Below are 12505 nucleotides of genomic sequence, written 5' to 3'. Positions count from 1 at the left end.
ATTGTTACAGGCAGCTGTCTGAAAAATAAACAGAATTTTTCCTTAATGAATAGGGTTGGGTAGGCTCAGTAGTCTGTTTGAATAAATCATGCAGATATGGTGATACAAAAACCCATTTCTGTTGTGGTGTTTTTCATATGGTAGCATTGAGTAGGCTGATGTCTTGCAATGTTAATTATAAGTGTGCCTTCTTAAAATGTGGTTAAAACAATAAAGAAAGCAAACGGTTCTTAGTATTTCTTACAAGTCATATTTCAGCTGAGATTCCCTTCTTGCTGTCAGAAGAACGAAAGACCAGAGGATGAGGAGGCCATGCTGTTTTCTTAGATTGGCAGCTGTCTTCTCTTGGTGGAAGGAGCTGTTGCTTACTCTGCGTAGTCCTGATTCTAACTGCAACTACAAATCACGTATGCATATGCGCCCATGAAAAGCTCTCCTTTGCTGCCTGTGATCCAAGGCAAAACATAATACAGTGAGAATACTGCAAGAAGTTCCCTAGTTGCTCATAATTTTTCCCAGTGTGTCCCTTTCCAGGCTAGAGCCATATTATCTTCCCTCTGGTTAGTCAATTTTTCTTTTTATGCTATTTAAAAATGTTAATGAGGTTGCTGGCCCCCAGGGCTGCTGAAGTTGGGTCATTATTTGCTGCTGCTCCCAGCAGTGAGAGCGCTCTTGCCTCCTGCAGAGAACTGGGGCCAGCTAAACCTGCTTTCCAAATCCTGCATAAATGTATAGACTGGAGACCAAACAGAGCACATCTGCTTCCTTCAGAAACCTGTTAAATGTTATTTCAGAACTAGTGACCCAGAAACCCTAAAAAAGAAACTTTGTTTTTGTTCTCCTAGGAACCTCTGTCCCCCATTAAAAAGCCCCTTCTCCTCCCACCCCCACCTGAAAGAAAACCCTATAGGCTGATTAACCAAAAGATGAGAACTGGAAAACAAAAACATGAAGCATTGTCCTTGGAGGAAATAGTATTGCCTCCAAGCTAAAGTGTTTACATGCATGAAGATTTCTGTGGAAAAACAGAAACAAACCCGAAATGGAAGAACACGTGTCCCTTATTTGGGACCAGTAATCTCCTGCTCTGAACAATGGTCCCTGTCCTTAGGGGTTTATGTGCAAATGGACCACGCTTATCCAGAGTGGGGGAAGGCATCTTCTCTCACAGGGAGAGTGACCAGAGCAGTTGCATCAAATGATGGTTCCACATTGTGCTAGTTTTGGTTTTGTTTTTTAATGGGGTTAACTAGAGGCAAGGAATAGAAAGTAATGAAATACGAATTTTATATGTAAATGGAAGGATGAAGGAGAAGGTAGAGCAGGAGAGGAAAAGGCAAGGAAGCCAGGTGCTTGAAGTTGAAACAGGAGTTTGAGGGCAGGGAAAGGAGGGTGTGTTGAACAAATGGTCAGTATCCAAGGAAATTCTGTCTAAAAGCCCTTTGCAGTGTCGTGACTGAGGCCCTCATCCCATGAATCCTTTATGAACTGAGGTCATACTGTTTCGATGACTTCTCCAATGGCACTTGGAGCTTGAAAGGAGTAAAGTTAGCTGATTTTCTTGAAATGCCTTATAGAAAGCTAATATCTATAAGGTGCTGGGTCTTTTCCTCTTTGAAAATTGAGCTTCTCAAGATGATCCCTGTAGAGTTAAATGTTTCAGTGTTGGCACACAAAACTGTAGCCTAATTATATTTGAAAGTTTAGGTAAATAAAATTTCCCAGAATGTACAAACTACTTAAAGAATTTCCTTCCTTTTACCAAAATGTACTGCAGAAAGAAGAAAGCCTTGTCTTCCCTTAAAAGTTTTGGCATTATAGTTACTTTGTTGTATTTGAAACATCCTCCTTCTGCCTTTTTTGATTTGATTAAGTTGATCTATGCTGTCAGGAAGACTACAACACTTACGTAGCTGTGGTCTCTATTACGGCATAATAGTAACTGTGGTCTGTCTTACAGCTTAATAGTATGTTGACTGTATAAGATTTAAAGATGTTGATTTAACATCTTTAACACAATTTTACCAATACATCTTTTAAATCAGAACTCACCTAGTAAAATATCAGAACTCTGTGCAGTCTGAAAACTATGCTATTACTAAGCTAAGCAAAACCAGAAGTGTAATGATTCCTGCAGAAACAAATAATAATATAAATCACTTCTAAACTCTCCTAACAGCAGAGTAAGTTAACAGCAAAATACCTGGCCAATGAAAGATGTTTTTATATGGCAGTAGTTTAGGAAAAGTAGCCAAAGAAGTATCAACAGGTTTATTTCAGCACTTTAGGTCTGTCTGGTTTTGTACATTGTACTTGTTGGTGAGTGAAGGGGTCAAGACTTCAGCAATTGGTAGAATTTTTGTTTAGCATTTTGACTGATGGGGCATGCTTCTGAGTAGAGATGGCTCATGGGTATTGAAAGGTGATGTTAAAATAAGAGAGTTCTCAGTAGATGTTTTTCATCTGCAATTTTTTTTCCTGTGATTTGGTTGACAGCACCTCACAAATACTACATTGGTTTCCGGTATGTCCATCCTCTGACAGAAGAAGCAATCGAAGAGATGGAGAAAGATGGGGTTGAAAGGGCTATTGCTTTCACGCAGTATCCACAGTACAGCTGTTCTACCACAGGTGCGAGTGTGCATGGGAGCAGAACGTGAACAGCAGAGGTAGCCACGTGTCTATGAGCCAAAACCAGGGAGCCTCATGCAGTATGTGAAGTGTGAATGCAAATCTATCCTGTGTTCCTCAAAGAACCCTTTCCTTTTGGCTTCATTGCCCACTCAAATTTTCTGTACTCTATTATAATTCCTAATTTTTGGTAGAGACTTTTTACTAAGGATAGCTTTATGTTGCCATTATTATTGTAAGATAAAATAAGCTGAAGGCCCAGGAACACAACTGAGTAAGCTTTCTCCATGGAAACTACAGCAATAACTACAGCAAAGAACTTAGCAAGTTGTTCTTGGCTTTTGCATTATTTGGACTTTGAGATAATTGTTTCCCTCTGATGTTCTCAGTTCTGATTTACAGCTGTATTTTAAATATGTAGCATTTTAAAATATTAAAATAGTTTGCTACAAAATTGTTGTCATCTCACAGGTTATTAATCCTTGGATGAATTTATGTTCTTAATTCTCTGTATTTCAGGAAGCAGTTTAAATGCTATTTATCGCTACTATAATAAAAAGGGGGAGAAGCCAAAGATGAAGTGGAGTATAATTGACCGATGGCCCACACATCCCCTTCTTATTCAGGTATGGATTTGTATGAGAGTCTTTGAAGTTGGCAGTCAGAATGAGACATTTAAATTGAACAGTTTTGATATGAAGGTACCCTGAAATATCCTTTTGAAGTCACTGTTTCAGCTGTAAAAAGAATGCTGCAGTTCTTCTGCAGTACAGTGTGGGTATGCTTCAGCATCCAGGAGTCAGATATACTCATTTACAACTCTCACATTGTTTTGGCTATGTCATCAAATTGACATTCCCTGGCATTTTCTTAGCTTGGTTAATGTAGGAGAAACTTGGTATCTTTGCATTGACAGCTGGCTTTAAAACCACAAAGAACTCTCATAAAGTAAATATAGCTTTTAGCTCTAGGATATCCTAAAAGGAGATGAACCTATTTTGTGATTTAGACTGTGCTTTTGTTTAAAAAAAAAAAAAAAAAAGGGGGGGGGAGAATAAAAAGAATGCTTCAGTTTGAGGGTACATTTTGTACACAAGACATATTTCATTACTGTATATCTATATCTGAAATTATGAAAGGTGATTATTTCATGCCAGATGTTTTGGCATGGTGATGCAAGAAAGTGAGCACCCTGTACATCTTTTTTACAATCATGAAGTCATGCTATCATAGCAGTGTCGACTGGGAGGGGCCTCTGGAGGTCATTAGTCCCACTTCCTGCTTGAAGCAGGTCTAGAGTCAATATAGATACAGGTCACATCTGTCTGTCAGATTCTCATGCGGCAGCAAAGAGGTGCGTAATTCTAGCCACAGCAGTGGCTCTGGCAGGAGCAGTTAAGAGAAACCTTCTTGCTCCTTAATTTTCAGAGAAAATGGCATTTTTTGTCTTTGCTGGAGAGCTCGATGCTTATTTTCTGGCTTGAATTTTGCAATTGTTGTGGTGTGCTGAGCAGACTATAAAAGTAACTGAAGGAAAGAAAAATGGAACTGCCTGCACTACGTGAAGTTCCCCTGACAAGCTGATTGAGTGTGATACTAGCCTGAGATTTGTCTTTGTTAGTAGGCACTCCTCATGCCCTCAGTGAAACACCTCAGCAGGGTTTAGGAACCCTTGGTGTATTCGGAGAAGCTACATCATGATGGTTTCCATTAGACAGAGTGTGTACACATACACTTTTTTTTTTTTTTTAAGTAAGCAAACCAGTTTGTATTTCCTTAAGCCCAAGGGAGTCTGTAAGTGGCTGGCTGGCTCAGTCCCTGATTATAAAATTGAAATGGAAATTAAATTTTAATTTTTTTTAATGTTTCTGCCCCATTTTTCCCTGTAAAATATCTAAGAAAAGACCACACAGACAGCTGCTTCCTGCTACTGCAGCACCGTAAGCAAGCAGTGATGGCAGCTGCTTTTCTGTGTGTACGTTCCCTCAGCCCGGCCGTGTATGTGCAGTATTGTGGTTCTTGGTTCAAACGCTGGTGGTGGGAGCATAAGGTCAGAAGTGTTTCATTACTTTTTTGTGTAGCTCTAAGAATATTTTCAGGTGTTGACTGTCAGATTCTGTCTCCCATGTTATCCTGTGAGCTGAGGTCAGGGCAGAGGTCTCTGAATAAAGTTCTTCTCTGGAACTCATCTCAACAATCCATGAGGCAGGTTCTTCTCTGAGGCCATGTCTACATATTTGCTTTAATCCAGTTTAAGTGTAATGGGGCTGTTAAAAAGGGTGGTTCTCTCTGCCCCTGTTTACCCATTTCTCTCTCTTCCCTTGCTCTAGCAGTTGCATTCATGTGGCCTGCCTGGTTGGGGAACCATTTTGGAGGCAGTTAAGGATAGTTTGGTTTAATTGGATGCATTCTTTCAGTTTGTTACTAACATCTAAAAGCGATTGGAATGATTGGAAGTTCAAAGGGGCATTTGGTGGTGTTGGGACTGGGCACTGTGTGTAATTACATGCTGAACAGGATACATGCGGTGTCTCAGCTTTTTGGAGTTCTACAGGCAACCTAGAACATAGAGGATGCTTGTCTTGAGTCATCTGTGAGCGTATATCAACTTTTTAGCATTTCCTGATTCAGATCTTTGCTCCCTTTTTCTTAACAGTGCTTCACTGAACACATACAGAAGGAACTGGATCTGTTTCCACCTGACAAAAGGAAAGACGTTGTTATCCTTTTCTCGGCTCACTCGCTCCCAATGTCTGTAAGTTGCATAAAGTTGTTTCTGAAATTACTAGATGGGAGTCACATTGGCTAAGCTGATTTGAAGGTTGTGCAGCTCGCATGCCACAGGACCGCTGTTGTACCTTGCTGTCTACCACTGTTGTAGGAGCGCCAGACAAACAAAAAGATGAATTTGTGAGCTGGAGCTGAAGGCCTGAGCCAGAGCTGAAGACTAGGCTTGTGAGCCGTTGTTGCTTTGCTGTGTGCTTACTCAGATCTGTGCTGTTGGCTGCTGTTGAAAATGGGATGCTGGGTTAGGTGGATCTCTGGCTAGACTCAGTATGGCTGCTTTTGTGGTCTCACATATTTGTAAGCTCAAACCTGGATGATAATAGAGGGGAAAATTTGGTATTTTCTCTCTAGAAAGTAGTAATATTATTTTTCCTGAAGGAATGAAAATAAAATCTTTGCAAGGTTGCACTAAATGACCTAAACGTTCCACTGTCAATAACCAGCAACTTCAGCAAAATGGCTTCTAATCATTGTTCAGAAATACAGTACTGATACCAGAATGTAACCATATGTTCGTATGCAGGCTGAAGAATTTATCTGTTATGTGCAGGAGGAGGAGTAGGTGTTCTGGTGAAGCAGCTTCATTATAGATGATGCTGGGCAGTCACGTCGTTTTTCTTCTAAGATGAGTCAAGCACTTTATGCACCCTACCAGGGTTCTGTCAGATCGTATGTAATGTGCTTCACCTTTTCAGATGGTCATTTCCCCAGAATGTTTGCTGTGTGAAGCAGACGGTGCAACCAGCTGTTCACCACTGGGAGAAAAAATGCAACTGATTTTTATGGAATATTACTCCATTTCTTTTTAGCCCCTGATTTAAACTCTCTTGTGTTTGTGCGTTATTTTAAAAATGTACAGTTGTAACTCCGCAGACACTCTGGGATATACTCTGGGTATGTAGTAACTTCCGCTTTTTTATGGAGGGACTGGAATAGCTAATTCTGAGGACAGAAATAGGAAAGCCAGCGTGGGGAGCCCTTACTGTTCGAGTGCTTTAGAGGGGAGGACAAGACTCGGGACGCTCTCTGTCAGAAGCTGCAGCGCAGGCTGGATTCTGTGGTCTCAAGGTGACGGTGATGCCTGCGGGGCTGAGGCCAGGTGCCTGCGGGGGTGTAGGTGGTGCCCCACGCCTGTCCCTGGCTGGCACCGTTCGCGAGGCCCTGCTGCCATCTAGCGCTTAGCGGCAGAGGCCGACCCTCAGCGGGCTCCTGGGCTGTCTCCGTGCTGCTGGTTACGTGTGCCTGGAGCGCTCCGTCTCTGAAGCCGGAGGTGGGGAATGACCCGTGTCTGTGGTATTAAACAATCTTCCTATCAGGACGGGATCACCACTTGCAAACAGCCTAATGGGAATGGTTCCTGGCCTGTGCTAACTGCTAAGCCACTGCTTGGGATTGCTTAGAAGAGGCCTAGCAGCATGGGTTGAAAATGGGCCAGGCACTCTTCTAACAGTTTCTCGGTATATACACTTGACTTTAAAGGGTTGCTCTTAATTTACTTGTGCACATATAAACTTAGAGGCTCCAGGCCTTTGCATGTTGGGCATGCTAAAAGGGTAGTGAGAAGCAGTCCCTGTCCTACAGACCAAGCAACCGCTCTTTACAGTAGCTGAAATAATCTCAGGATGCCAAAAGACTTTATAACCTTTATAATGTCATTGTGTTGTATGTGAACGCTGTGTTTTCCTAGGTAAATGATTCTTTTGTCTTTGCTTGCGGGGTTTTTGTTTGGTTTCTTTCTCCCCTTGTTTAAGAGCAGCAGATGAGTCTTAGTCTTTAGATGGGCTTTGCACAAATGTGTTCCTGTGGAATTCAAAGGACTGGTGTTTTTGTGTTGAAGGTAGTGAACCGTGGTGATCCATATCCTCAAGAAGTGGGAGCTACTGTCCAAGGAGTCATGGAGAAGCTGAACTATTCCAATCCTTACAGGCTTGTGTGGCAGTCCAAAGTAAGTGCTCAAGAGAAAAATATAAAGCCATCTGCACTATAAAGCTCTTCAGCTGTTAGAGTTCACGATCTTTTCTTCCAACTTTGTCATAATGTCAGAGACTTTTTGCTGTTTTCAGGAATATTTCTGCTATAACAGAACCCTGATCTTTTGCTCATATTTGGCTTTTTCAGATACTCTTTTTCCACAGATTCTTGCCTTTTAGAGATATTTTGCATCATTTTAAAGTAGATTTTTGATGTGGCTGCTAGAAAATCTACGATCTCATAATATTCAGATAAGCATTTTTCTTTATCTGTCAGAAAGAAGAATCAAGTACCCACTGGATTTCTGTGTTGCTTTTTAAGGATCTCTGAGCAATATTTTCAGAAGTTGTCACTGTGAAATAGACATTCTTAATAAGAAGAACTTAATCTAAACAGGCCTTATTATTCTTGAGGAAGACTACTTCCATTACTTTGTTCTTATTACTACTGCAAACACCAAGGAACATTTGTTTCACCAGAATTATGTAGTACCAGTAACTTATGCCTCAAGGGCATTATGCCTAATATGCCGTTGTTTTGTTCTGAAGTTGCATGTTATGGTATGTCAACACCAAATACTTCGTGGATAGTAAAGGGATGAGAAGAGTTTGTTGCATCCTGAAAATGCTTACTTCTTTAATAAAACCTATGCAGTAGTGATTAGGTTTTTACTGAACTGAAAACAGTTTTCATTCATTTTGATACAAGAATCTCTTTTAAAGCCAGCCCAAACACTGTTTTTGGGGTGACTTAAATGGAAGGACTGTGTGTCTTCATAAAAATGTAATAGATAGTGAGAGGTATTGTCAAAGATAGAGAGACAGATGTATTTGATGTTAAAAATAATCTAGTCTTATTAATTTCTTAAAAAAAAAATTTTTTTTTTCTTTTTTAAGAATGATTTATTTGGTCTCTTCTCCTTTTCTTACAGGTTGGGCCAATGTCTTGGCTTGGTCCACAGACAGATGAAACCATTAAAGGACTGTGTCAAAGAGGAAAGAAGAACATGTTGTTGGTCCCAATAGCATTTACAAGTGATCATATTGAAACACTTTATGAACTGGATATCGAGTATGCCCAAGTTTTAGCAAATGAGGTAAATAGTTTAGAGTTTTCATAATTGCTTGGATAGTGGTGCTCTCAAAGTATTTTTCGTCTTTTGAAATTTTGCTTTGTAGATGCTCTTTGCTATGAGATTTGGGGCAAATTTTCTTTTTCTGGAAATTCAGAATTAGTCTGAACTGGCTGGGCTGAAATGAGTTTTTAGCAGCAAGAAGGAGGTGGGAATTTGTCTTAGTAGATTGCACTCTTTAAGCCACTACTATCCTAACTAAAAAGGAAGCATCGGATATTTGGCAGCAGAGTGAAATTTTGCCTTATTGTCACTTTATTGAAAAACATGATATTGAATTCAATTCAGTCATTTTGGGGCAAATTCTGAATAAAATAGAAGAGAGGATTTTGAAAGATAACTAGTGATGGTTCTAGCAGACTTAATTTTCCCCTTCTTTCCTGTGTTTGATTCAGTGTGGAGTTGAAAACATCAGAAGAGCAGAGTCTCTTAATGGAAATCCACTGTTCTCCAAGGTATCTTGTTTGTTGCGATAGTTGTAGAAGTTTGCAATTGTTACCTACTAGATTATGGGTGTCTTCAAATATTTTTAAAGTATTTTGGGTTTAAGAACAAAAATAGAAATCCCTGCACTTAATCTGTAAACCTCAAAGTTTTCTTTTACTGCAGTTTTTAAAAGTCTAGTTTAGAAGTTTGCTTTTGAAAAGAAAAACAATTTTCTATTCATTTGTAGTCATCTTTTAACAAAATATTTCTCTTAAGATACGATGCCAATGCAGTTCTAAAATGGGGCTTTCCACTGAAATATAGGGAGATGGTGCTTAAAAATCAGAGTGCAGTCCGATGGATTCACAATTTGGCAATTTCACTAGTCTGTAACACACGTTAATGCATTTTTTGATTTTATGCAAGTAGATTTGCTCACTTCCAATTTTTAACTGTCTTCCAGGCTCTGGCAGACTTGGTCTATTCACATATCCAGTCAAATGAAATCTGCTCTAAGCAGTTAACCCTCTGCTGTCCGCTCTGTGTAAATCCTGTCTGCAGGGAGACAAAAGCCTTCTTCACTAGTCAACAGCTGTGATGGGCAGTCTAGGAGAACGCTGTCGGATTATATGGGAAAGTTGCCCTGGTGACACAGTGCAAAGAAAAGGAACTGTCTGACCAAACTCTTCTCTCTGTTACGTACTTACAGAATGGTGGTCTCACTGGTGTTAAACTGCTGTAACAGTGAGGAGAACTTGACTTTTTTGTTCTTTTTTTTTTTCCTTATGTTTTGTTTGTTTGAGAGTGTTTGTAGAAAGTAGGGAAATAAGGGCCTGATCCTGTGACATGTGAAGAGACCTCATATTGTCTAATTCTGATGGGACTTAGCAGGAGCCTGGTGTGCACTGAAAAAACTTGCAAAGCTTTTATATAAATTAGCTTCTATCTACTTTTCAGGGAAATTGGCTTCTATCTATTTTGCAGGGATTTCTTTGTATGTGATTTCATCACAATTACATTAATTTCAGATTTCCAGGTCAAGTGTACAATTATTTGCTTTGTTTACGCTTATGGTACAGTATAGCCAGCACAGTCACCAGTTGTCTCTTCTGAGAGTGATCTTTTCAGATGGATTTTGAAGATCAAGTGACTTCTAATGCTTTTTAAAATAACATGTATATTTTTTTAGAACATAAGGATAAGGTTTTGTTTTGTTTTTTTTTGCCAGAGGCTTCCTATGAAAGCTTAGCTAGGATAGTAGAACTCACAAGATTTGTTTACACTTTCTAGAAGAACATTATCTTCAGGAAAGCCCTGTGTTTGGAGAGCATAAAATGAAAGAAAATCTTGCTTGGGCAATTCTGAGAAACATGCTTGGTTGAAACAGATCATCTGTGTTTCAGATCTAGCAGCCATCAGCAGCGCATGTTGGAACATGTTGGCTCATCTTTTAAGCAAAATAGCTTTTTTTTTTTTTTAATTTTTATTATTATTAAAAAGGGCTTTCTCTGGTTAAGTAAACTTAGGAAGTCAGGCTTGCTCTCCAGAAGGTTTATAGATTTGCTCTGTGTTTTCTGCTATGTCACAGTGCTGTGGTTTTTGTGGGATACCTACAGAGCTACATAGGTAGAATTGATCTAACTTAATTGATGTCATTTAAAACTGAGATGATAAATTGGCAGTAAATTACATTGTAGGTGCCTGAGAGCAGACTGCCCCTCATGTTGAAAGCTGTGTGCTTTTGCATCCTGTGGTCTAAAACTGAAATCTGTTAAATTTATGGCACTTACAGTGGGTCTGGAGTATGCATCCAAAGCCCATTTAAATTGCTTGCTTGTTTTGGCAGGCATTTGGATGCCTCGGGACTGCTGAACCCACTCGTAAGTAGTGTTAGTTTCATAGAGTGGAAAAACCTTTTTAGGGCAATACTCCTTCACTGTCAACACCAGGACAGATGTCTAGGTTAGTCTTGGGATATGAGGGGACTTCATTTCAAAGGCTGGTCACCACATAGCATTTCTGACCTTGGGACTTCAGGGTGGTAGTACCGCAGCACCTCAGTTAGTGGTCTTTCACACCAGGCCTGTCTGGGGATGAAGGAAGAGCAAAGCTGTGACCCGTGTTCTGTGGCCTTGAGTGTTATGTGTATTAGTCTAGCTGTCAGCTTCATGGGTCTAAATGTTTACACTATGTAATTAGCACTGAAATGCCAGTCCTTTGGCAGTGCAGGTTGTTTTCAGACACAGACTTTCTGTAAATTGATGAACCAGGTAATCGTAAGATTTGAAGAAGCAGAGGTCATGCTGCTCAGACAGTTTTATTTGCTTATATAATTATGAAGCATGAACAGTTTGAACCTCTGATCTTTTAATGATAGGGTGGTTTAAAAAGAAAACAGGCCCCTGTTGGTGTAACAGGGGCTTGCTCTTTTGTTTTGACTATAAACAAATGGTTCCCTTGTTCTAAATTATGTTAAAAGAATGAAACCTGGAATATTAAAGAAATAAGCGGGTGCTGTGTTGATCGTCCAGTGGGCCAGATACTGGCATGGAGTGATGTAAGTTGTACTCTCCTGTGTCTCTGGGACCCATGGCCTAATATGCCTTGAGAGTTGAATGAAGTGTCTCCACTGCCATACTGCAGCTTCTGAGTGTGATTATGGTGAGGTAGACTTAAACTCCTCCAGTGACAAAACCTCCCTTCATTACTGCTATCCCTTGTTGCTTTAGCAGAAAGAAGTCTTCCTTGACCCTTGGTGTCTCTGCCTGTTCTCAGTAGCAGGGAGCCCAGAAGCAGGGGCAGGTCTGCAGAAGCCAAGGATGAGACCATGCTGCTTGTCCAGGGCTTTGACTTCCAGCACCTTGCTGTATTTCTAGTGTTCTCTGACTGGTGGAGGTATGTGGTGTTTAAACAATGGTATGGTAGATATATGGTATATATGGTATATATATAATGGAGGTATACAGTGTTCAAACAATGGGAGAAGCTGTAGGGCAATTTTCCCCCTTTTGGGGACATAAGTAGACTGGGCTTTTGAATGTGTGTGTTGAATAGGACTGTAGCATGATGGCAAGACGCTATGTAGCGAAAACTGTCTCCCTCCAGGAGCTTCAGTTGCCTTTAAATCTTTCATTTTTAGTTGGAGTCTGTTCTCTTGTCTGTCTTGGCATGGAGAGTACCAGAGTTCTCACAGTGCCTGCTATCGCTGCAGGGATTCCTTGTGCACGTCTGTGTCCTCCCTTCCCTGCTCCATTCCTACTCTCCCCTCGCCGTGTTGGCAGGAGGATGGAACACTAAGAGCCCGTTACTGCCCTTGCTCAGATGGAGTAGGTAGAGTTGCCGTATGTGCCTGGAAGGGTGCAATTTTCATGGAAAGGCTTTGATGAATCAATGTCAAAAGAATAACGATGTTTGCAGTGTATGTGGGGAGTGAACTTTGACCTTATGTCTCTGACGAAGAGCTGCCTCTCTCCATTCCCACTTCTCTGCTTGACGCTTGTGGGTCAGTAGCAAACAGTCTATTTTGTAAAATATTCCTACTAGTATCTCTTTCTTCTG

General features: G+C 40.5%; 1 protein-coding gene across 2 annotated transcripts; it reads left to right on the top strand.

Moving 5' to 3' along the window:
• The first annotated feature begins 289 nt into the window (after nucleotides 1-289).
• LOC106487158 (ferrochelatase, mitochondrial-like) lies at nucleotides 290-11752 on the top strand. 2 transcript variants are annotated; one of them, XR_010887487.1, is made up of 9 exons: nucleotides 290-407; nucleotides 2497-2631; nucleotides 3151-3257; nucleotides 5288-5386; nucleotides 7256-7363; nucleotides 8321-8485; nucleotides 8917-8976; nucleotides 9411-9641; nucleotides 11680-11752. XR_010887487.1 is itself a non-coding variant. In XM_013945867.2 (8 exons), exons 1-8 carry the CDS (start codon nucleotides 302-304, stop codon nucleotides 9543-9545), a joined length of 915 nt encoding a protein of 304 aa, XP_013801321.2. In that variant the 5' UTR covers nucleotides 290-301; the 3' UTR covers nucleotides 9546-10439. The 2 variants fall into 2 exon arrangements, 1 of the variants encoding a protein (XP_013801321.2); XM_013945867.2 differs by lacking the exon at nucleotides 11680-11752 and having other exon boundaries at nucleotides 9411-10439.
• Nucleotides 11753-12505: the final 753 nt, after the last annotated feature.

Source organism: Apteryx mantelli, unplaced genomic scaffold (assembly GCF_036417845.1).
Source record: "Apteryx mantelli isolate bAptMan1 unplaced genomic scaffold, bAptMan1.hap1 HAP1_SCAFFOLD_220, whole genome shotgun sequence".
Taxonomy (NCBI): domain Eukaryota; kingdom Metazoa; phylum Chordata; class Aves; order Apterygiformes; family Apterygidae; genus Apteryx; species Apteryx mantelli.
The sequence above is the reverse complement of the archived record's forward strand: the minus strand, read 5'-3'. Positions and strand labels throughout refer to the sequence as shown.